Raw genomic sequence first — 27,161 nt, forward strand, 5'->3', positions numbered from 1 at the left:
AATTTTTCTTCAATAGATATTAATCAAAAATTCCTTTGCTATAGCATATGATAAAATTTATTATTTAGCGATATAAAATGGGTTGCACAAATTATAATAACTTCTATATTTAATCACACTTCGATAACCTAAGGATTAAATAAAAACTATAAAGATCCCAACGAACCTATAGAATTATACACCAATACAATATTCTGCATAAAATCCACCAGCATAATAGAATCAAAAGCTAATTTAATTTCATCTATAAAAGGTTCGAATGTCCCTTTGGATTCTTCGAAATTTCAAAATAAATTAAATTTATTTCCATCGTCTCCACTATTCCGCCATTAATACGAAGGTACAAGGATTCCTCAGGTTCTCCATAAAGGGAGGCTTCATAGCGTAACGTTTCTAAGATTTCATCAGCCAAGACAAAAGACAGCCATGACGCGTTTATTTCGAAAAGCAGAGAGCGATCTCGGACACTAGTACAAAGACAAAAGAGGAATCTAAATCGTGAGCAAAGATCCTTACCAGAAACGGAGGATGGCCCGATCCTCTGGGGACTGGTGGCCCTTCCCCTATCGACCTGGTGACGATCCGGGGAGGTCGCCCTAGACCTGATGTTGCGATCCAGGTCCCTTTCCCATCTGAGCTCTTCCCGGCGTTCCCCTGCAACCTTTCGAAACTATAACATTACGACACACAGATTAGAGTCTCACAGGGAGTGACACCATTGCGTGAAGGAGTTATGACTGTTGGCGTGACAGTGCTCACATCGGGGTGTGTATCGTACACTGATACGAGAAGCTATGGGTACGCGGGGAACTGATATGTCTGGAAAATACTGAATGATGAAGTAGTAAGGACTGCGTTTATGCGATTATTCTGTATTTCACTTTTCTCTATCTTTGCTTCCCTTTCTTTTTTCTCGAGATACGTTTTTGAAGCATAATAGATGTTGGTTGAAAGGATTGTAGATTAATTGTATAAACTTGGATCTTATTTAGATCTTCTTATCTTTATTACATTTCATTATCATATTTTTGTATTATTTTTATGTTGTCTTTGTGTTATTGGACAGGTTAGATTAATCATGTACTCAAGAAGTATATGATCAAAATTTTTTAGTCTAGCATAATATTGTTCCTGAAAAGATTTAAAATGATTATTCTTTTCTTTTTGTCATTTTAATTTAGTATATACTGCAGGCTGAAATGTGTGTGGACTATGTCGTGTTTAATACTTAACTATTATAGGTGAAATTTCATCCCATAGGAATTTTAAATTTCCTATGAAATAGTAACCACTAATAATACTCATTTCTTGAATATTTAGTGACACTGGCAGTAATGGTAACATTATCAGAAAATACATCAATTCTTCCATATATTGTACTTTATTATAGTAAAGTTAAAAATTACCTTGGGAAAATACCAAATTTAACTATTTTGTGGAATATCAATTAACATTGTGGAATGCGTTCTGAAGCTATTATATTGTTTGTACTAAAATATTTCAACATCATTATTTCATAATGATAATTTAATTTCTACTGTCCAGCAAGCAAGTTTTGTGCTGAAACTACATATTCCATTAAATTAAATTAGAGCTATTCATTTCACACACGTCTCCATATATTACCTTATTAAATATTAATATATACGCGTTTACGAATAATTTATATATGCAGCATAAATATGGTAATATTTACTACGTAAAAATTTGATTAATTTATTTTAACGAACTCAAAAATTCGCTTCTCTTACTCAACATACAGCGAAATAAAGCCTTTCAGGTATTTCATAAAATTGAAAGGCGCCATGCCAACGTGTGAATTGATTGAAATTCTTATTTAATCTTGAAATTTAATTAACTTTTTCATCGTAAAACGTGATCATTCGCAAGAATCCTACATCGTGTGTGGAATATTAAATGAAATATTAAATAGACACGTTGAATTCTTATATAATTATCTGCCTTGTTGATTTATGCTTTCGCTGTAATAAATTGCATAATCCACAAGTATCGTATAATCAACGCACTCGTAACACGGTACGAGTACGAGATAACAAGAAGTAAAAATTATTGGTTTTTACTTCATTACAAGTCTCATTAGCGATAAGCTGTTCGATTGGTCTCCTATTAGAGCTCCTTTAAAGTGTGTGGATTAAATCGAATTATAGAAAATTTCTTCAATTTCATTGAGAAATTAGATTATCTCTATTACCGCCTTTTTATTAATTTCAAAATTTGAAGTGGAATGAAATAGAATATTAAAATATAATAAATAACGAAATATTTTACATTTAAAATAACGAATATATGAAACACGTTCAGAAAAATTTCAACATATATTGAATAGGAAAATTGAAGTGGAAGAAGTGGAATGAAAGTGATTAAAGGAAAACGGATCGTTTTCTGTCACACACAGTTTGCAACTAATATGAGAGAAACTTTAATTTCTCATGTGAAAGTTGTTTGAAAAATTGTAGGTTTACGAGAAGGGAGAAATAAATTCAGATCAATGACTTATTTTTAAAGAAGTATAATGCAATAACTTCATTTCCAAACATTTAATAATTTTTCCTTGAATTTTTAAAGAGCCGATGTAAATTCTATCATACTTGTATAATAGTAGGAATAATTTTGTTGTAACTCTATATCGTATATTATTAAATATAGAGTATGATTGATTTTATATATTTTTATGTAAATTCAAAAGTGATAAAGTTTTATCGGTTCCTGCGTATCGGATATCATAAACCTTCGCTTATCTTATCCATTCAACCATATCTCCCATGTTTCATCTCCAATTTTTCACATCTTATCGATTCAAATTAATCTTCCACGCGTGATAACATTTCTAAACGGTCAAACGATCTCCGTTCTAAAAAGCTTATTTATCTTCACAGTAAACGTTAGAATAATTTTATATGTAAAATAATTTTCACACTTTCGAAAGCTTCAAGGATATATAGGCACATAAATATTAATCAATAATATTCATTAACTTGTTCTTCAAAAACCAAATGAAAACCAAAATTCATACAAAATCCGTCAATGAAAAAATGCAATATCATTCATTTATCTCAAACCAATGTAACACCTATTATTAGTTCAAAAATAAACACTGACAAACAGCACCCTTAAATTCATCCATTGGAAATTAAATAAAAACGAAAATACATACAAAAGCTAACAAATAAAAGAATTAAAAAACCTGTCGTCTGTTTATCTCAAATCGATTTAACACTGCCATTTCAAACTCGGCTGTTATCAGACCTGGAAGCCAGGAAAGCAGATCCCACGAGTCACCCCAGCAGTATCTTCCCTCTCAGTTCGAACTCTTCAAATTTGTAACTTGTTGTCAGGAAACGTCAGTTAGGGGAGAAAATTACTGACGTTGCTGGGGCGAGATTGAAAGGCCCGGTCGAAAAGGGTGGGCCATGGAGCGAACTGAAAATATAGGAAATCCGTTTTCCAACTGGCGACGTCGATGTCACCGTATCGGGACAAGTGCACGGCCGTTCCACGAAAATTGAAGGGAACTCGTTATTTACGAATTCCAGCTCGATGCCTCAGCCCGATACCATTCGACTCGTCCTAGGGATTATTGTTCATCTTCCTTCGATTAATTGGCATTGACATTGCTTCTGGCCCTCTTGCGAATCGATTTCAGGATTTCGGTGAATTAGAACCTGTAGTTCGCTGTTCCTACATTCCAATTGGAGGTGTAATCGAGGAAATTGCGTCGGATTTTAACGGAATCACAGGATCTAATTTTCGGATTCCACTCGATAAACACAGGCCGTTTCGACGTCAGCGTTTCAGCCCCGATAAATTTGTTGCGAACTGTTAGCCGGCAGTTCCTGTGTGATTCGCGTGTTTACGTCACGAGTGTGTTTCAGCAGGGGTATACGATCGTGCATTATCTATAAGATAGGTAAACCGTTAATCCGTGGGATAACGATCTCGTGCATTCTTTATTCCGGGCTGTAACTAGAGTATATACGTTTCGACGAACCTGGATTTGTCGTTCGTAAGATAAATTACTAGGAAGGAGAGAAAAAGGGAGAGAGAGGGGGGGGGTGTATCGATACTGCTTCTTCTGGATAAAGGGTAATTACAGGTTGGTCTGTGCGTGTTGGAGAGGACATTTTGTTCAGCTGGCATACTCCTATTTAAAGGATAGGAGTGTCGTTGAAATCTTTATGCTTCTGCTGACCTAAAAATTTTATATATGTTTTAGAAAGTCACTTCACGAGTAAGGATTTCGGCAGTTTTAAAACGATTTTCCATTTAACTCACTAGCGCCACCACAGCGCGTATCTACAGTAAATGTAAATAACGTATGTCGTTGAATTATTTTCGAATTTCTTAATCTTGGAATTTTCTGTTTGCTACGGGTGTCATATTGTTTGCATAATGTCTTTGGCGTACATTTTGCCAACAAGAGTGAAAGAGTTAATTTCATTTTCTACCATAGAAAGCAATAATAATATTGGTCTGATATTAAATGTGATTTAAATCCTAGGTTAATAAATTGTGACTCAACGATACTAACCAAGGATTCATTATTAATTATTTTCTGCTCGATCAGAAGAGCCTAGACTAGACCAACCTAGACCACTAGACCAATCTAGACCAACCTATACGAGAAGAATAAGAAAATGAAATAAAGCAATAATACTTCATAAAAATATGGATAACTTATTCCAATTCTGAATCTCTTTAACAATCTATGATACAAACAATTTGGCTCGCAAAATATTTTGTCTGAAAGGTTAAAAGTACGTTGAGAAGAAAGGGAATTGATATTAGGCGTATTGATCCTCTGAACTTTCTTTGCCCCTTATACCAGTGACACGTGAAACACAAAACCACGTAAAAAAACCCACAGTGGACTGGGCTGATTTATATTGCCCTCTGCTTTTGACCCAAAAGCTATTTCTGACCCGATACAATACCTTCTTGACTCAAAGGTATCGTACTGACCATTCATAAAACGCCATCACCGTCCTCAATATTGATCATACCTCTTAGTCAATTCTCATAAAACTAAGTTCATCGAGTTGCAAAATTCCTTGCAAATTTTTGCTCCAATTTATCACATCATCATACTTTTCCGTGGGTATCATGAGGTATATAGCTCAATTTATAAATCCGTGAGTTAAAATTCTTATTTGAACCAGGCACGCAGTCCAAGAGGCCTTCATGGGTGTAGACTGAATTTAACACATATCGTGCCACGAGAAAATTAAGGCTAATAACTTTATAAAAGAAAGTCAGAACACAAAAACTTTTTTAAGCATTAATAACTGATTTTGATGAACTTTTGGAAGAATATACTTTTAAACAAAAATATTGGCTTATACTTTTTTATTCACAGTCGGCCATACCTCAGGGATGAATTTAATCGTCTAAGTTGGGGTTTAAAAATACATTTTCCTCAAAACAGGTAAATTTATACAAAAAGTATATATTTCTTTCGTGACAAATTTAATTACCCAAGTGTTTAAAAAATACGTATTAAAAATTAATAAAAATTAAAAGTATTACTTATTTATTCGGTTAGTTTTATCTTCTAAATATGAACAATTTCTAATAGAAAAATGTACTAGTCAAATATGTTCTCTTTTTAATTTGAGAAACCTTCCTTATCAGAATAAAATATAAGATACTTGATATTTATAAAATAGCAATAAAATAATTACTTTAATAATTACTTAGAAATAATTACTCCAAATAATTATTCTAAATTAAAAATAATTACTCCAATATTTTTTAGAAAGCTCAAGAAAATATTTATGTGTCTCAAATTTCGTTACCATCAATTTTTAGGACTCAGAGGACTTTTCTTGTCAAAATGAAATTTGTTTTGTTGACATTTCACCTTGCTGTAGCAATAAATCTAAACTCTCGGTGCATTAAACTCCTTCAGTACAAAAATATGGCAGTACTGAACAATAGATCTTCCTTCCTAGGAGGAATAAATCGAAGAATATATTTCTCTGTCCAACGAAAAGTTTGCCTTTCGTCCCTGTCGTGACTTACATGTCCCACATGGCACGTGTTAAAAACTGCACCTGTAATCCCGTGGCTTTTCTCTGCACTAATATGTTTTGTTCGCTGACTTCCAAAGCGTGTTGGATCTTTCTGCAGGAGTATGGGTGACTTTGTGCTGGGTTCGGAACTTTATCTGTGGCACTTAACTGTACTTAACTGAAGGAACACGAATAATACTGCCACGTTCATTACGAACATTACTGTTCTTTGTCAAAATGTGATTTCTCCTATACACCGAAATTCCAAATATTTGACATCGTTAATGCGTAACAACGTGCTATGCTAATGACTTCCCAAAATATTATACTTTCCACGACGTTACTAATGGTAATCACTGACAACGTAAACCAGTGGAACTTCAAATTAGAGTCAATAGATTAAAAGGAGGAATATAGTAATTTTCAAGTAATTCGGTCTTCTTTCACATCGATATTTCAGTAATTTTGGGATTAAAAAATTAAATTGTAATAATTGACATTACGAGTAGGAATAAAAAGAATATTTTTCAAATACTGGTGTAGAAATTCTTAGTAATTAGCGAGAATAGATTATACAGTTGTTAAATTATATCAGAATACAATGGAGGTATAAAAATCGCGATGAGAGTATTAAACGCAAGCGTCACTGAATCTTGACTGGATCTAAAATACGGCAGAAGCTGACAGAATCAATATTGTATTTGCTGAAATTAAACCGGATCGACGCGAAGTTCACAGCAGTTCGTAGAGCTAAATTGAATGTTCTGAAGATATATCGACGAGATTGATTTCAATTTTGACACGCGGAATTACATGAACTCGTCTTTGTGATTGTAAGTCCGAGAAATGGAGTACGATTGCTTAAGATTATGTAGATAGTCCTTTTTTTATTTTTTAAACTATATATATCACTCACCAAAACTCATAAATTTGATTAACATGAATTTAAGAAGTTATATTAAAAAAATTATAAATTTTGTGTATCTATCAGAAAAGTAATTTATTATTAAATTAAGTAATAATATTTCTTAATTCACATTTATTAATATAAACTAATATTTTATTAATTTTTAATACTGTTAAAGCTGACCAAACAATTATTGCGAATTAAAAATAGAAATTAAAGGGTTCATATAAAAATCAACCCTTGTCAATTTTATTTATTATCATTTTCAGATTTCCTTTAGTTAGGACTCCAGAAATATATCACATTTTTGTAATACCGATTCAGCAATGATATCAAGGAAGTTTACTTCCAACTATCACAATACACTATTACACCCCCCTCCCTTCCAAAAAAAAAAAAAAAAATGTAGTTAACAAGACCTGTTTTTGACATGAACTCTTCAACTTCGTAATCGCTATGGCATAAAATAAAAATACATGAAGCAATAAGTAAATGAGCTACCCACATACCAATTTCAAAAGATTCCCACTATACATGATGCAAATCTCTCGTGTCTCTACTCGACCTCGTTTAAATCCTCAAAAATCTCCATCTCGTCCAATTTATTACAAACGATTGAAGTAAATCTAGATCCGGCATGGAAACGCGTTCTCCACCTAATTGATCACGTGAACTTCGACAGATATTCACAGTCCGAGGTTACCCTTTCAACAGTCTAATCCGAGGCACTTTCGCTAGGAATTGCAAGATGTAATAAGTCGAAGGCGAAAAAAAGCGAGAAAACGGAAAAATGCATTTCGTTTTAATTCCCTCGTTACACACGGGGTTGCATCCAGTTCCTTTATTGTCGACAACCGCTAATTTCCGTCCGTATACCTGGCGCAGCCTCGAAGAAGCAGAATCCCCCGATTCCTCTACCTCTTTTCACTTTCTTGTTCCGCTTTTCGACCGATTTCCGGATTTTCCCTAACTCGGCGCTCTGGAACCCACCCCTTCGCGTAGCTTTGTCCCTGATTTCAATTTCATTCCACTTTCTTTCGTTTCCGCAGTCGTTTCCAATGAAATGAGATTCTGCCGATTCTTCTCTCGGCTGACAAAAACGATTTCCAATAAATTCTTCTGGATCGAAAGCGCGACCCTTCTCTTATTCTTAGACCTCCCTTTCTCTCTCTCTCTCTCTCTCTCTCTCCTTCTCTCTCTCTCTCTCTCCCTAGCTTGCTACCCCTTATGAGCTCCGTTGGTAGTTTCCTATTACTTGCGTTCTCTGGATGGGGAATACCTATAAATCGTATTGCTATTGCTGCGTTAATTAGATCCAAGGAAGTGAATAAGCGAGGTAATGAACTGGTTTGCCAACGACAGACTGTCCTTGAGAGACTGAGGGGTTCCCGGTGTGGATGCAGGCTTGTATAGTTGCTGATGAAGGTGTTCGAATGATTGGGTCTTTGACATTTAACAAATGAAATATGCACTTTGGGTTGAAAGTTGGAGAATACAGCTTTTGAAAATGCGTTGATAAATTTGCGGCAACATTGGTTAATATATTAATTAAAATTACGAAAAATGGGATTAGAATTAAAATTGCGAAAATAACGTAACGAAATTCAACGTTAAATACGGAATTTATGAAATAAACATTGTAAAAGAACATTTAACGAATGCAATATGCATTTTGCATTGAAATTTGCACTGATAATTTATGCAGGATATAAGAACAAAATTAATGAAAAGAATTCGTAGGGTATTGAATGTAAACGTGTCATTTATGGAGAATACAGCGTTTGAAATGCGTGGATAAATTTGTGGTAACATCGGATAATATATTAATTAAAATTATGAAAAATGGGATTAGGATTAAAATTGCGAAAGTAACGTAACGAAATTCGACGTTAAATACAGAATTTATGAAATAAACATTGTAAAAGAACATTTAACGAATGCAATGTGTATTTTGCATTGAAATTTGCACTGATAATTTATGCAAGATATATGTACAAAATTAAAGTAAAGAATTCGTAGGGTATTGAATGTAAACGTGTCATTTATGGAGGCTAAAGAAATTTTTAACAAACGAAATTTGCAGGCCAAACTTTAAATATGATAATGGTGCACGCAGAAAATTTTATAATAATTCCATTCTTCCTGGTTTCCACTCTGTCAGTATGAATAACGTAAATGGAGACCCATAAATGACGCTTTATTAAATGATCGTAACTAAAATATAAAATGTAAAGAAAACGATAAAGAATTTATTTTTAATTGGTGCGTTCAAATTCCGGAATGTAAATCACTCGCACATGTATTATCAATGTTTGTTATTTCGAACAGAAAATCGAAAATTAATCACGTATGCACGTACTCGGTAAATATTTGACATTTTTTCCTGTGAAATTTCGCATAAAAGAATTCTGCTCTACACTTTCAATTAATTTTTTTATACGGAATTATTCAAAAAATCACTCCTCTCTTTTGATAATTATAAACGCAAATATTGTTTTAAACTCCAATAGTATTATTCCATTAATAATTTTATTTCATTAATTATATTCCATTAATAATTTTCTCCTAAAGATATACGTATATACGAAAGAAAAATTGAACATTTATTAAAATCTTCTCACTGATGAAAAATGTTAAGCAATAGGCAACATGATTTCCTTCGTGGGAAGGAAAAGGTATAATTAAATTACTAGTTGCACGCATGCACGTAGATTCGTAATAATGACGTAGGAAATTAGGTCGCTTAAATCACTCAGTTTTGCATTATAATACTTTCTTCTCCACTTTGACCTACTTTAATACCACAGGCAACTATTAGACTTTCATGGAATATCCTATAAAAAAGCTTGACATCTGATCCGAGATTAAAATAATTACTATAGTGTTATTAATTATTTCGTAATCAGAGCAGTTGCTCACCAGTTACAGCCATCTGCTCTAAATTTCTACTGACACAGTTTAGCTACATATATATGTTTGAATAATTATTAAAAAAACAGTCGACGATATCGCAGAATAAATTGAAACTTGCGTGCAATCGGTTTACAATTTGTGGTAATGGTTTGTGAGTTTGCTGTATAACAATTATGTATTTATTTTTAATTATAATATACACGCGTCTTATCTCCTAACTTTTCACTTTCACGCTTTTAATAACAAACTGAAACTTCTTACAACATATCGGCTCTGATCTATAACAGCTGCACAACATCACGCATTCTAGATCTTCCACTCGCACTTCCAAAAACATACATATCTACATTCGTGCCATTACTCCACACACTTGCATTCACACTAGTAAAATCAAATCTACGTGGTTAACATAAATTTTGAATATATATGTAGGAGTGGAAATGACTATAGGGTCGAAAGAATATCGGAAGTGTTTAAACTTACAAGGGAGTGCAGGCCCTTCGAGTCACCGATTTGGTTGAGGCTTTATAGGTTCATACATTTCAGTTCATATATCATTATAGCCGCAAAAAGTTAATAATTTTTTAGATATTTACGATTCAAGTTTTAATGCATCACTAATTATGTACTTATTTTCAGGAATTTTTAAAAGAAGTCAAGGCTTAGCAGCGACTAACCAGAATTCTCATGATGGACGACCGGGGTTCGATTCCTGTCAGAATTAATGTTTCTTTTTCAATCTATTTTTTATTTTGTATTAATTTTTCGCCCATGAAAATATTGTAAATAAACAATTGTAAATAAAATTTCTTAATAAAAAATTTTTTTTCTCGCTTTCCTATGCTAGTATATACTTACTACAAAATAATAAGAATATTACGCAAGAGAAAGTTTTCTCTAGTAATCTTATTTACTACTAACTAATTATTAGATTAAACATTGTATAAGAATGTTGCCTATATTCAACTATGCTGTGTAGCTATGAATATTCATGAATTAATTACAGAAACTTGGAAATTTATTAATTTTCTACTGTCGAATAAATACAAATTTTACCGCCTGCGATCATCGCCATCTATGATTTGGGCTTAAAAATCAGGAAAGTGATAGGAATATAGAATAGGCAAGGAGGTCGTCGAGGTGCTGGTCACGTGACAGACAAGGACAGAGAGGGGATAGAAAAGGATAGAATGGCCCCGGCAGTGAAAAATTATTAATTACTCAATTTCCGTAAACAATTTGTGAACTTTTATAATTTCATTGCAAAGCTGGAACTTCAGGCTACATTCTTATATAACTTTTGTAAAGAATTTAGATCTAAATTGTTAATTATTAATTTTCGTTTTATGGCGGCTATAATTTCTTAACGGCAACCATCACGATCGGCCGTGGAAATATTTAATACTAAACAAAACCAGAAGCAAAATGTGATCAAAAGTTATATGAGAAGATTCGCAAGAACATTGTCTTTCTAAGGAGTGCATAAAGTTTCATAAATTAATTGCGTAGAGGATAGTAATTAATAAAAAACCAATGGCGCCTTCGACAATTTTTGACAATAATTCAAACACTACGTAGAATAATTATTAATAATTAATTAATTAGGGACAAATTTCAATGGAAAAATATATTGGAAAGTTCTTGAAGGATCTGCCTTTACGATGCAGTTATAAAAGTTTATAAATTAATTACAGATTTTGAGTAATTAATGAATTTTCCACTGCCGATTTGATTTATTAAAATATATTCGGAGCACATAACCAGAGTTAGTAAACTGACATCAGAGCCATCTATGATTCTAGACTCAAAGCTTGAGTTCCGCAACGAGAACATAGATGGCTCTGATGTTAGTTTACTAACTCTGGTTATGTGCTCCAAATATAGTTTAATATATTTTAATAAATCAAATCATAATGTTTTAATTCTTTAATAAATTAAACCCAAGTAGCGATTTTAGTTAGACAATCAGCATTCATTTCTTTACCTGGCAGGCAACAAATATGCAAAGGTACGCCTTTACATCGCAATTATAAAATTTCATAAATTAATCACGGAAATTGAGCGATTTGTTAATTTTTCTCCAAATGAACAGGAGAGTGCATGGAAAATGAGAAAAAATTGCAAACAAACGCCGGAAGCATTGTTGTGTCCATGCAGGTGTGCCTGCATCATGAAAAGAATGTAAGTATTTGTATTAACATAACCTTCAGTTGTAAACACATGGCGTAAGATGTAAGTCACTGCTTTTCCATCTTTTAGCGATAGTAGAATCCGGTTGTGAGGAGACAATATTCTGTTGAAGTAAACAGGTACATGCAGCAATAGAAAAATATTGGACTCATGGAATATCATCAGCGTAGATGCCAAGAATTATACTTTATAGCAAGAAAAAGTTGAAGCAGCAATACAAATATGTAAAGTATATGTCTACTGGATTCTAAATCGGTTAACCATATGTCATACAAGATAGATATCCTTGAGGGTCAAATAAAGATTCAGAAAATGAAGATGGTTTAGGCAGACAAAAAGGAATACAACTAATTTAGGTGATCGCCTCTTATAACAACAAGATATGGAGAACGCAGTGAGATTGAAAGGTATGTTGTATTTGTGATCTAAATGAATATTAATATCAGTGGTCAAAGTTACTGATCATTGATAACATGTTATGTTTCAGAATGATGGAGCTGAGGTATATAAAGAAAAGGGAGAAGTTCTAATGAAAGCATAGAGAAGAGGAAACCCATATTATGTGGAATCAAGAAACAGAAAAGAGGCAGCATATGTATTAACAGAGAAAAATGTGCGGCATGGACATGGAAATATGAGGATCATGGAAGAAATGGAGAATGTGCAAGTGGTAATAGTTATGAAAGGTAAAGTTAAATTGAATATAAGTGTAAATGTTGTATTAAGGCAAAAATGTGTAGAAATATTTATAGGAACTTGGAAACTATAAAAGTAGCAAGTATAATGGTGCTGTGGCACATCATGGACTTGATTGGGCCAATAGAGCCAATGTCAAACGTAAGTAGAAAGTACGTCTTACCTGCTGATGATTATTTGAGTAAAGAGCCATTTGGTTGACTGATTTATAAATGACTAAAGATTTAATATGAAATATTATTGACAAAGGATTTTTTTGTTATAGGAGACTTAAAAACATGAGTAATATTTATATGCAAGAGCCAGCCACTATAGGTAAAGCAATAAGTATCATTTAATAATATTTCAATGAATTGTATATCTGTTTTTAAAAATTTAACCAATATACAATATTTACTTTCTAAATTTCTATATTAATATGTTAAATAATTTCCAACTTGAATTACAATATTAAATAATAAATTTTAATAAATTTGATTTAAAAAGTATTTTACATTAATCAAACTAATATATTTGTTATAACTAGGTTGTAATGAAAACAACTGTTGGTGATATGGAGTCAGAATTATGGGCCAAAGAAACTCCAAAGACATGTAGAAATTTCATACAATTGTGTATGGATGGTTATTGGGATGAAACTACATTTCATAGAATTATCAAAGGATTCATAACACAAGGTGGAGATCCTACAAGTGCAGGAGAAGGTGATAAAATATATGCAGAACCATTTAAAGTGAGACTATATTTAAAAATAAAATGAATTCCTTTTCTTTTCAAAAATAATTATTGGATATATGTGTTTTAGGACGAATTTCCTACAAGATTACGTTTTTGTCAACGAGATTTAATTGCTATGGCTAATGCTGGAGAAGATGCCAATGGTTTCCAATGTTTCTCTACTCTTATTTCTACGCCAGATTTCCGGAATAAACATACAATCTTTGGTAAATTTACTGAAGAAACCATATGTAACATGCTTAAACTTGGAGAAGAACTTGTAAATGAGGTAAATTTAATGTTTACAAGAAAATATATCATGAATTAATGTAAATATAATAGTTCCTCTTTTTTTGTAGGATGATGAACCGCTTTGCCCTCCAAAATTGATAAAAACTATGATATTGAACAATCCACTTGCTGATATTATACCAAGAATAATAGTACAAGAAGGTGAAGATGTAAAAGACAGTTCAAAAACTGAAACAACAGCAGTAAAGTAAAAATCATTTATGTTTGTAGAATTTAGTCCTGATAGTATTGTTGTTTGCAATGAAAAATTTTGTTACAGAGATTTCAATCTTTTATCATTTATTGAAGAAGCAGAGGAAGATGAAGAATTAAATAAAATGTATAGTAGTAAGGACAATTCAGCTCTTAATCATTTAACGGATTCAAAATTAAGTTCACAACCAGCTGTTGAACCATCTGGACTTGCAAATAAAAAAAGGAAGGAAGGCTGCAGTAGCGATTGGGAAAGTGACGACGAGAAGTCAAACTCAAGGAGAATTAGAAGTTGTAAAGAAGCAGAAAGAGTTAGTTTATTATTTGCATTATAACTATGTTATAGAAAGTAGGAATTTTTATTGACTGCTTCTTATATTTATATTTTCAGAGCAATGAAGAAAAGGATTAAAGATACATTGAGAGATACAAAAAAGGAACCGAAGAAAGAACAAAATTATAAAATAGATGATTTTGAAGATGATAAGGGTATAAAGGAGAATGAATAGGGAATGAAAAACTCTTTATGAGGTTTATCAGAAGAGAAAGCCGAGGAGATGCACGATAAGAGATATCAAGAATTATTAGGATAACTCATGTATTCGAATAGAATCATTTATCATATGTCTATGAATATTGTACGTATATATATGGTCATTATAATGATAATTATTACGTGATATGTATTACGAAACATCTTCTCAGATTCTAATGTCTATATGTCATTATTTATTATGTCGTGAACAATTAACATGTATATGTAAAACTTTCAAAATGAATAAAAAGTACTTTAACATATAACCATCGCAGTTTCATTTTCTTTTTACCACGAACAAAAGCACGCATCTTCATCTGTGATTGCATGTTCAACGGGCCATTAAGAGGGTAAAAAAAACGAAGAAAAATGTGTTATGCTTATTTATGTCCTTTTATTGTTTTATTTCTCCCGCCCAACGGGTCACGTGGTTTTTCCTTCGGCAGTTTCGATCAGCGCCATCTATTATTTGGCTCTAAATGCTCCGAAAGTGATAGGAATATAGAATAGGCAAGGAGGTCGTAGATGAGCTGATCACGTGATATACAAGGACAGGGAGGGGATAGAAAAGGATAGAATGTCTCCGGCAGTGAAAAATTATTAATTACCCAGTTTCCGTAAACAATTTGTGAACTTTTATAATTTCATTGCAAAGCTGGAACTTCAGGCTACATTCTTATATAATTTCCGCAAAGAATTTAACTCTAAATTGTTAGTTACTAATTTTTGTTTTATGGCGGGTATGATTTCGTAACGGCGACCATCACGATCGTCCGTGGAAATATTTAATACTAAACAAAACTAGAAGCAAAATGTGATCAAAAGTTATATGAGAAGATTCGCAAGAACATTGTCTTTCTAAGGAGTGCATAAAGTTTCATAAATTAGTTGCATAAAGAATAGTTATTAATGAAAACCAATGGCGTCTTCGACAACAATTCAGACACTGTGTAGAATAATAATTAATAATTAATTAATCAGGGACAAATTTATATCGAAAAATATATTGGACAGTTCTTGAAGGATCTGCCTTTACGATCCAATTATAAAAGTTCATAAATTATTCGCAGGAATTGAGTAATTAATTAATTTTCTAATAAAAATTCTAAAAGGAACAGTCAGCGCCGCCTATAGTTTTGTACTGGAACTAACGGAGCACAAGCTTCCAGATAAAAATCATAGGCGGCGCTGAGTGTTCCTTTTCGAATTTTTATTAGAAAATTAATTAATTACACAATTCCTGCGAATAATTTATGAACTTTTATAACTGCGTCGTACAGGCAGATCCTTCAAGAACTTTCCAATATATTTTTTGATATAAATTTATTCCTAATTAATTAATTACTAATTATTATTCTACGCAGTGTTTGAATTGTTGTCAAAAACGCCATTGGTTTTCATTAATTACTATTCTTTATGCAATTAATTTATGAAACTTTATGCACTCGTTAGAAAGACAATGTTCTTGCGAATCTTCTCATATAACTTTTGATCACATTTTGCTTCTAGTTTTGTTTAGTATTAAATATTTCCACGGACGATCGTGATGGTCGCCGTTACGAAATCATACACGCCATAAAACAAAAATTAATAACTAACAATTTAGAGTTAAATTCTTTACGGAAATTATATAAGAATGTAGCCTGAAGTTCCAGCTTTGCAATGAAATTATAAAAGTTCACAAATTGTTTACGGAAATTGAGTAATTAATAATTCTTCACTGCCGGAGACATTCTATCCTTTTCTATCCCCACCCTGTCCTTGTATGTCACGTGACCAGGTCATTTACGACCTCCTTGCCTATTCTATATTCCTATCACTTTCTTGATTTTTGAGCCCAAATCATAGATGGCGCTGATTACAGGCGGTAAAATTTGTATTTATTCGGCAGTAGAAAATTAATAAATTTCCAACTTTCTGTAATTAATTCATGAATATTTATAGTTCCACGGCAAAGTTGGATATAGGCAACATTCTTATACAATGTTTAATCTAATAATTAGTTAGTAGTAAATAAGATTACTAGAGAAAACTTTCTCTTGCGTAATATTCTTATTATTTTGTAGTAAGTATATACTAGCATAGGAAAGCGAGAAAAAAAATTTTTTATTAAGAAATTTTATTTACAATTGTTTATTTATAATATTTTCATTTGCGAAAAATTAATACAAAATAAAAAATAGATTGAAAAAGAAATATCGACTATGACGGGAATCGAACCCTGGGTGCTCCAGCATAGGAATTTTGGACAGTCATCGCTAAGCCACGAATTTATTTGAAACTACAAGGAGATAAATATATAATTTTGTATGTAATAAAACTTTAATCGTAAATATTTAAAAAGTTATTAACTTTTTGCGGCTATAATGATATATATTCTTGAACTGTATGACGAAATGTATAAACCTGTAAGGTTTGAACTAAATCGGTGACCCGAAGAACTTGCGTTTTCCTTGGTAGAGCAAAGGTGACCGCACACGAGAAGATCGAGTGGATGTGTATGACAGCTGAGTGCAATAGACGATTGGAAGTTAGTTTATGAGTGTGGCACGTGTTTGAAGTACTTGGTCCTTCGCGGGTGCGGGGAAAGAGGCATAATTGTGGAGGAAAGCCTGAGTGTGAAAAAAGGACAGAATGAATGTTTTAAATAAGGATGCAAGGGCGCAGAGAGTCAGAGTGTGTCGGTAGTGTGGCAAAGTATGTTAGAGAATGAGTCAGTGTATCAGTCAGAAGGTATGTAAGAAGTCCAAGCCACTTTAAGAAGGATCAGAAGAGCGTTTCCATAGCGAATCTCTCTTGTTTCATAGCTGTCATTCTATGTGTAAGCTTATTTTATTTAATTAAGAAGTCGACAATACTATCTTTAGTGAACCCACCCAAAATTCGATCCTACATATATGCCTTGATATAATAAAGGAACGATGTATGTAAGAAAGGGATGAGTGGGACAAGCATGCATGGAATGCCAATATCTAATATATTCAGGTTATCGTGATAAATGAGTATGCGTGTAATGATCGAGCTGTGTGTGAATTGTGTATGTCATGCAATGTATGAAAGTAGAAAGAACGAATCAGAGAAATTAGGCATAGGTGAGTTATAATTGAGTTGTAATAGTGAAAAATTAATTAGATTTATACTTAACCCTTTGCACTCTTTCGTTCAGGAAAAATAGTAATTCAGAGACTTTCTGCCATTAAGTCTAGGATATTTTTAAAACGGTAAATAAGAAATCGTATGCAAATTAAGACGTGGAATTATTTTACCTTGACATTCCATGCATTGTTGAATAATTTTAGATTTGATATATTAATTAACATCGATCTTTAACTCAGAATCTGATTAAATGGCAACTGAGAGGTGCCTCTTAAGTGCAAAGGATTAATATTTGTGTTCGATCATTTTTGTAATTAAATATAGAATTGTTCTTATCGTTATTGATATTTCATCCCGCACTAACACAATTTGATATTATAATTTCGTACAAAAATATCCCAAGGAACTTCGTATTAATTCAATAACTGGAACTTCGGTGTTAACACTCGAAACGTAATTATTAACGTCAGTTCCTTCCAACGCTCGTTTAATAATTCTTCGTAAATACAATTCTCTTGACGGCAGCGCTCGCGGCTCATAATCACCTAATGCAGTTAAATATTATCAAGCCCTACAACCCCTTCGTTATTCGGCGCAACTTGCGTCATCATTACTGTTTAACGTCACGTGGGAGGCGACGAAGTTCCACGTAGGAAAAACTCCGTTGCCCGAAAACGAATGACGCAAATGTGAATTTCAAGTTTCTAAAGAACTTCATTCGTTCCTCCACGATGCATCGAATTTTTCACGCGAGCTCCTCGAGGTGATTAAAGGAGATATGAACCGATGCGTGAAATATTTCCCTCCGATTTGTCATTGTGCTTTTTCAATACCGTCACGACTGAAATATTTACGTATCGCCGACCAGTCCATTAAAAGTTATTTATTTTTAATACTTTATTCCTGCAATTAATTGTAACGTGCAACTGCTTTCTTCAAAATTATTTAATCGTAATTTACTAAATTATTTCGATAAAATTTAAATGACGTAGCTATTTATCTTTATTATACCACTACGATTATTATTATTCGAAATATTCACAGATTATAGTGATTAACTATACTTTTTAATTTTTCTCACCTTTAAGAGGTGGAGTTGTAATGTTAATAATATAAATGTGAATTAACAAGTAGCAAATTATTAAAAATTATTTGAGAATAGGATGTAATTTTTGGAAAAAAAATTTTAGATTAATGGATCATTCCGACGATGATTCGCACTTAGGTTTTTATTAAAACTATGGAAATGCGATGTTACGAATCAGAGGCTGCGAAATAACGCGAGCTATTCTCTTACAGAGATGAGAACAGAGCTTCCCCGTATTATGGTAATTTTAGAGGTTAACTGAGGTGCTGGGCTAGGTGTTGCTTGTATCCTAGGGGAATTGCAAGAGTAGTTTAATGTCCCTCTAGGCTTGAATCATCGTTTCGGAGACCCAGCCTAGCCTCGAACGATGACTATAGAGGATGTTAAAAAACGAGGGTCTAAAACTTTAAAGACTTCTAATGCTCACTAGAGGGAACGAAGAAAAGTCTAGTCATCATAGAACCTACGTTAAGAAAATATAATCTTGCAGTTCTTATTTCTTTTTGTGAGTACTGAAAACCCAGAATCTCTTAATAAAATCTTTCTTTATATCAATAATAAAATTCCCAGTATAATATTAAGATGTCTTAAAAATTTATGCATGCAACAACAATATAATTTTTCAACAGAAGTCTTGCAGTTGTGCCATATAATACCGTGTCATTAAATTCAAATTCAGTACTAAGAGAAGGTGGTATCAACAATTCTAAAAATTGTTGTAGAAGTGTCTGAATAATTTACGTGGTTTAGATAAAAATAACTTTGAAATAAGGAATTTACATGGAGTTTAGAATCCTATAGAAAGATATTCTACATACAAAAATAAGTCGAGAATGAAGAATAAAATTTTTTCGCTTGAGACCTCATTTTCGAGAAAATCGAGTTTAAAATAGCAGTGGTTAACGCTTTGACGACAGCCATATTGGACGCATTCAACTGTGAACTACCTGAGTGCACCCGACAAATTTTGAAACTCAATTTTCTCGAAAACAAAGCCTCAGACGAAAAAATTTCATTCCTCATTTTCGATTTATTTTTACAGGGAAAATCATCTCCTGCACGATCGTACCTCTATTATATTTATTTATAGCATTAATAGTGCGTCAATTTATGAAATCGTTCGTGCATAAAATTACCCAGGAGCTTTCTGTCCTTTCATCGCATCAAAAATAGCTGACAAGCACCGAGTACCGAGAATCATATTTAATTAAACAAGGAAAATTTTCAAGGAACACGGAGATGTGTGATCCCTCAAAGGATTACCGTTCAAAGCAGCTGTTCCAAAGCTCCTTTCCTCGTACTGTTTCTTGCATCGACTTGCCCTCCAACTTCCAGTTATATTCCCACTGAAATATCTGTTCCAGAAGGGGAACCGCACAGCTCGAAGTTTTAATTTATTACGCCACTGCTGTTTAATCAGATGTATTATAATATAATTCATAAACGTGCCCTTTGCCAAGCGATTTTTGCCACGCATATTTCGCCCAAGGTCCTGCCAGTCTGAACTTTGTGTTCCAGATCTAAACTCGTTTCGAAAGTTTCTTAATGACTGTTGCGGAAGATCGTAGATAGTGAAATGACCATCTTGTACGAGGGTGAAATTAGTCAGGCATATCTTTTATGCCCCCGTGCTATCGGGCCAATCGTTAATGGCCACCATTTAGCTAATGATTCAGGTGAAAGATCTGTTAGGGGTAGAAAATTAACTACCCTCCTCTTGCTTGCTCTCCTTTCTTCTCTTCATTCGTCAGTCAAGGTTCTTGGATACTAACATTACCTTCATACCGATTTATTAGTGGATTTATTTTAATAACTTGACTGGAGAAATATTTGTATCATTATTATCATTATCAATGTGAAATTAGCGTGTTAGTAATTATAGCAAACTGTATCTTCCTATTTTGTATTATTTAGGTACTATCAGTTGTAATATTGCAATTTTGTGGTTTTAAGAAATTTTATACCTATATTAACAATCTTTACTTTAGTATTTTATGTAAAATGGAGAAGAATAAAATATTTTTCAATCAAATTCTTTTAACCACGAAGCACAGAAGCACAGAAACAAGATGATTTCCATTTATTTCTTTTAATAATTGTAATAATTTGAATGTCTTTCTTTTAATAATATATTTCTAATTTAAATGAAAGAAGCAAATTGTTAGGCATGTAATTATAAAATTACAAAATGTTGCAATTTATCTTCAGAAAACGTATCTCGAGCCTCACCTTCTGCAGTCCAAATAACAGGCTCGGACAATTTATTCTGAATTTTAACGAAACGATTAACCCTCCGTAGTTGTGTGACCGTTAAGTATATCTGTTTAAAGGTAGATAAAATAATTTTCGTCCTCCAATATCACAGTCGATTTAGAAATATCCAACAATTCAGAAACTATCTCCTTTGAGATGCCCCGGTGATTACTTTGCGATCGTGAAGGAAACAGGACAAAGCGTACTTCTCAAGCATGAAACATCCCGCAACGAACAGACATGCATTCAACCACGGAGCAACATATCGCAAGACAAATAAGCCTGCGTTGACATCCAAACTAAATAAAATTGCTGGAGGCGAGCTTGCTAGATAATCTGGCGCGCTGCCAAGCGACGAAAGCGCAGATGCTAGAACGTTCAATTTTCGACCGCAAACAGTTATTCGCAATCCACTATCGAAGGGTTAATGTCTCTTTTATTTTGATTTGTAAGAGAGATAACGGGTGGATTAATGCGCTATCGATTGCAAGCACGAGATTGTTCCACTCTAGTTAGCTGCAAGTGGATTATCTCTCTCGTGATTGGTTTTGGAGGATGAGAGATATCTTGCTTTTCGTCTTTAATTTCAACAATTTTAGTTCATTATATAGTCGATTTATTATCTTCTTTTTTTAATTTGATTTAATTATATTTCAGTTGATTTCACTTCTCATAATAACTGTTTACTCAATTTTTGTATGAGAAATTCTACAAGTCTATTTTAAAATGAAATTAATTTATACAGGCTTTTCTACCTGATTAATAGAGGAGAATAAATTTTAAGTTAATTTTATAATAAATTAATAATAAAATATTGATAATAGTGATAACAAAGGACTGTGAGTTTATTAAATTTTTTCTAGAAAATAGAAATAGTTCTTTCTAAAAGAAAATCAATTTTTAATACTGCATTAAAATATTCAGTGCACTGAGAAAAATAATCGAAATTAATATCCAATAGTTCTTGTGTAAATAAAAAGTTCACTTTTGGTCATAAATTGTCAAGAATTATCACCAATCAAAGTTCATTAATTACAGCTGATATATCGATAGTAATTTATGTTTCATGGCAGCAAATTTGCCTAAGTTAGATGCAAATACATCGAGAGATTAATTTTGATATAGCATACCCCAAGAAACATATCGACTCGATAAGCCAAGATTTTAGAACTTGCAAAGGTGCTCGTCTTGAAACTTGTTGCTCTCTCATCATGTCGCTTTAATTAAAATAAAACCATCCACGGTATCTTCTCTGTCCGATAACCATCTAGTTACTCCAGGCAAAAATTAAACTTAATCGAACTTACACTCTCACCTTCCAAACTACTCTACCACCAGAGTGTCAGCACTGAAATTACTGACCTGTAATGTATATCTAAATATACTATCTCTCGTGATATTAATTGAAGTGATACGATGGAAATAAATAGATATGCAACCAGTCACAGAAATATCTGTATCACTCCAATTGCTGAAAATGATTAAAATGATTACCCTTTTAAATTCAAAATTTAAAAATTTACCTTAATTGGAATATGTGTTATATTAATTAAATTTCCAATCAATCTACTACAAATCTACTACAAGGAACCACAAAAATTCAATTCATGATGCGAAAATTAATTTTATTTGTTACAATCTACCAATTGTCCCTTTAAATTAAAATTGAAAAATTTTAAGAAAAGCTCTATTGAAAGATAAAATTCTAGTATATCAAAGACCTCAATTAAAGTACAGTAACTCGCGAAAGTATTCGAATACTATATTTCTAAAGAATTCTCTAATCCAAAAATCCTGATTTTTATGAAAGTTTACGTGTACATAAAATACAACGAGTTACGTATACAATCATTTTCTTCTTGACAGAAAATGACACTTTGAGGGGGTAAAATCGACGTATAAATTTTTAACAATTTTTTTTATTCTTAAGCGAGATTTTGCACTGAGAAATTTTTACTATAGATTGGCAGAGCACCAAAGATTAAACATTTTTTATTCGAAAAGTTTTTGTTTATCTCGCATCATTATACGATTACATTAAAAAAGAAAACAAATATTGGACTGTAACTTGGACTAACGATTTCACCCACGTGAAGCAGCATCTGCAAATAAAAAGGATCGAACCACGTGTAACTCGTTATGGTCTATGTGCACGTGTACCTCCATTGAAATCAGAATTTTTCAGTCAGAGTACACTCTTAAAATTTGTATAACGTTCGAATACTTCCACATCCCACTATATATCATGAAAGGTATTTGTAACATGGAAATATTTCACGTTGCAAAAATCAAAATATTCACGAATCTCCTTCGACCTTAAGATTGTAAACCTCGTATTATAAAAGGATAATAATCATTCGAAGTAAACAATTTATGGAATACAAACCCTTCCACATACATAGCTAACACTAGAACTACCAACCCAGTCAAAATAACTGGTTCCAGAATTTTCCTTTTTGCAATCACCGAACATATACACCTGCTTTAAAAATAAAATTGGTATCAACTCATATTAAGAAAGAACTGCAATCGATATATTCACTCACATTCATCGTACCGCTGAAATTACTATAATCTGTGCACGTTATAGTTAGGCACCCATTAAAGATCGGTAGTTCTAATGCTAATAACATACTTATCTATTTCTCAAAAAGTCATCATCAATTTATCCAAAAACTGTCTGCAAACTCGCGATGAAAACAGGACACAAAAATTGATATACCAATTTGAACGATCGACAAATTTCTCAAACTTGCAATCGATAGCTCGCATCCGACCCCAAGCGTGACCAATCGAAATGAATACGATGCACAGAAACGTACGTGGCAATGTATTCTATCCTGTCGTCGAGAAGCAACGATTGTCTGAGAAGCTGTACCCAAAAGCAAAAGAAGCAAACGCTTACCTTCTCGAGTTCCTTCAAACTTGCAGGCGACACGTCCGAGTGCCTCCTGAGCTCAGGGCTCCTAGGTGGTGCCAGTCCAGTGCCAAGACCACCGATTTGAGTTCCGCTTTGACAGCCGAGCCTCGCGTCGCTGTGCCTCCTCTGCAGAGCCTCCAGGACCGGCACCTCGAGCAGGGAATCGGTCGATTCCTGTGTCACGATCGGCTGGTCCCGAGACGCGAGTTTTCGTCGACACACGCTGCACCTCCAGGACGACTGAAAATGGTCCTCGTTAGACTATCATGTCGAACCATCGATCCCGCAGGTCAAACGATTCCTGACCGACCGAATAGCCACGAGAATCCCTTGAGAAAGACGACTGTGTAAGTCAATTTCGCTCTTAGATAAACATGGTCGCTGTAGACGACTGGGATTGGGTAGTTGCTACAGCGTTTTACAGGTACCTTGACTGAGTATAATTTGAAGAATTTTTTAAAAGAATATAGAAAATTCTGCGATGAAAGTCATGGTTTTCAGGAGAAATTTTGTTAGTCTTTGTATTGGTATTTGTGAAGATGTAAGTACAAAATTTGGAAAGAAGGATTTTATCGTTCGCATTCGTTTGAATTACTGTAGCATGAAACCATCTTTGCGAGGTATGGGAAAATTGTACTGCTAAGGTGAGCATACAGCTTAATAGTAATTAATTCATTTTTTGATATGTAGAACATTTGAAGCGTTAAATTTCGAATATTTCGATAGGAAACGTGTGTGACTTATGATTAGGTCTATATACTTTTGTAATCACTCTATATGTAATATGGCAATTTTAGCAATAGTAAGTGAATAGGTTCTCTTTCTGAAAATTTTGTGACATATTTCTCTTGTTACATATTATGTGATAATATCATAGTATAAAATTCGTAGTATTTACGATAATTCGTATTTAGTGCTGATCCATAGTTTGTGCAGAATACTACTATAATTGAACTAGAAAGAATATTAGTATAATTGAATAGTATAGAAATTGAAGGGTATATTTAAAAATGAATAAATATTCTTGATATGATATGAAATCTCAAATACTTATATTAAAAAAATAGAAAATGTTGGATCTCAAATATTATAGTGGACATAGCATATTTAGTATAGAAGGGAAAAATATTATTCTTATTTCAAATATTTCGAAAGATATGTTAAAATTAATATGGATATTTTTCATCTTCGAATAACTATTGTATATTTTAAATATTAATTTTGTATAATGGGCATGTTATATATTCACGAATCATAATTTACTAATAAAAATAGCTATTCCCAGAATATTCCGAGGACCCGAATATTCTAATTGAAGAAAATTATTTCTTAAGAAGAGGAAAAGTTTTTCGAAAAAGTTCAGCTGAAGCTATTCAACAGATGGCAAGAGTCGTCGAAAGAAACTGTATTCTGAATTTTCAATAAAATGCTAATTTCGCGAAAATACACTGCCAGTAAGTTTTTATTAAATTTTACTTTTTCGAACTTTTTGGGCAATCGAAGAAGTTTAAAATTAGTTCGAGGATAGAGTGCCTCAAATTTCTACAAATATTTTTTCCCCGAAGATGAAATTTAATTTTTAAAAGAATCGAGGTACAAATATAATAAAGAGAGGAAAGAAAATGAAAATAGGTAATCGAATAAATTTCATATAATGAAAAGAAGAATAGCATAAATATAAGATGAAAAAAAGATATAAAGTGGAATAATAAAGGATGGAGCAGAAATAAAATGAAAACAAGCATGAGATATTGAGTGAAAAATAAAAATAAAACGCAACCACGGAAAAAATAATGTGAATTGCAGAGAAAATATGAAAATGAAAGAAAATGAAAACAAGTGTGGGAAGATTAGAATAAATTGCATTATGCATTCATTCGACTATTAGGTCGCTTTTTAAAATCTTCCTGGTACTCGAGATAGATGAGGCCAGGGACAACGATAATTAAAAATGGCGATGAATAAATGGCGTAGCTGATATCGATATGTCATAGACGACATAAATTATTTTATAAAATTGATTTAATTTTGAGAATTAGCAAATCTTTCTTTTCAAATATATGTAACTATAATTTTTCCACTTAACAATTCAATTGTTCGTGAAAATCTGATAAAAATATTTCATTGTTAATATTCTTCCTGCTAAGAGATCCAACAAAATTTTTCTTTTCAAATATATGTAACTATAATTTTTCCACTTAACAAAATATTCAATTGTTCGTGAAAATCTGATTAAAAAATGTCATTGTTAATATTCTTTCTTCTAGGAGATCCAATAAAGTATATTTGGAAAAATAAAAGTTTCTGTTTTCGTGGAAACAACCTTGTTTCCCCTAATTAAAGAAATGTGCAGCAGTGAACGTCGTTGACAGTGGCTCTTATAAAAAATTAAACGTCGTAAAAGTCGTGCATACGCCGTTGCAAGGAATTCTCGTTTTCTACCTCTGCTCTCGGCATGTGCGAATTGTACCTACCATTTTTAATAAACGCCCCCTCTTGTTTGTGCCATTTTAATTACTAGTTTATCGATTCTAATGTACCGTTTAATTCACGTACGAAAATAAACTAACAAGAGGAAAAGAAACTTGAGATATCTGTAACTGTAGATGCAATTTCAAGTGATATTTGGAAATCTAAATTAAACCGAATATTCTTTTTCTCCATTTTCCTTTCTTTCTCGTTTTCTGAGTTGCTAGAAAAATTAAAAACAATTCGCACAGTTGAATTAAAAAATAGTGAAATTGAAATAAGAAAGGGAGAGCAATTTAATGAAAAATATATTTTAAAATTGGAAAACGAATTGGAAAATATTTTTCTCTGAAAATAGGAAGACTTGTTAAGAAATAGAAAAACTAATTTCACTAAATGTTACTTCTCACAGTAGCCTTATCTTCTGAAGGGAAAATACATGCAAAGTGCAGCTAGAAATTTTCTTGAATATATATGATGCTTCTTAAAATAAATTTATTCTAAAAAATTCATATAAATGCTTTCAGACTAGGAATGCGAAATTTCGTACTAAAATAGTGTTTATGAAAATATTATAAAGAATGGAATTATTCTCCCTTTTTGAACTTTGTTGCTATTACACAATGCAACGTGCGTTTTTTTTAGATAAAACTCTTACTCTTAAATAACAATTTATTAATGACCACAATTTTATTATTCCCTGTACAAATGTAAATATCAAACCACCCAAGCCTTAACTTCATTAACACAGATTAATTAACATCACATTACTAAAAGACATAATGTCACAAAATCTGTCAATAATATTTATTATTCAATATTAATATTTAATATTAAATTTAATA

At 32.5% G+C, this 27,161-nt stretch overlaps 1 protein-coding gene across 1 annotated transcript in view; it reads right to left on the reverse strand.

The window, feature by feature from the left end:
- Fife (regulating synaptic membrane exocytosis protein fife) overlaps positions 1-27,161 on the reverse strand; it is a 150,494-nt gene that overhangs the window by 75,482 nt on the left and 47,851 nt on the right. The window contains exons 5-6 of the mRNA XM_017906390.1: positions 23,833-24,087; positions 517-670 (exon numbers count right to left, since the gene is read on the reverse strand). Of these exons, the coding sequence (XP_017761879.1) occupies positions 517-670; positions 23,833-24,087 (409 nt within the window). The remainder of the gene's footprint in view (positions 1-516; positions 671-23,832; positions 24,088-27,161) is intronic.

The sequence above is a fragment of the Eufriesea mexicana genome, unplaced genomic scaffold (genome assembly GCF_001483705.2).
Source record: "Eufriesea mexicana isolate 0111107269 unplaced genomic scaffold, ASM148370v2 scaffold5379, whole genome shotgun sequence".
Taxonomy (NCBI): domain Eukaryota; kingdom Metazoa; phylum Arthropoda; class Insecta; order Hymenoptera; family Apidae; genus Eufriesea; species Eufriesea mexicana.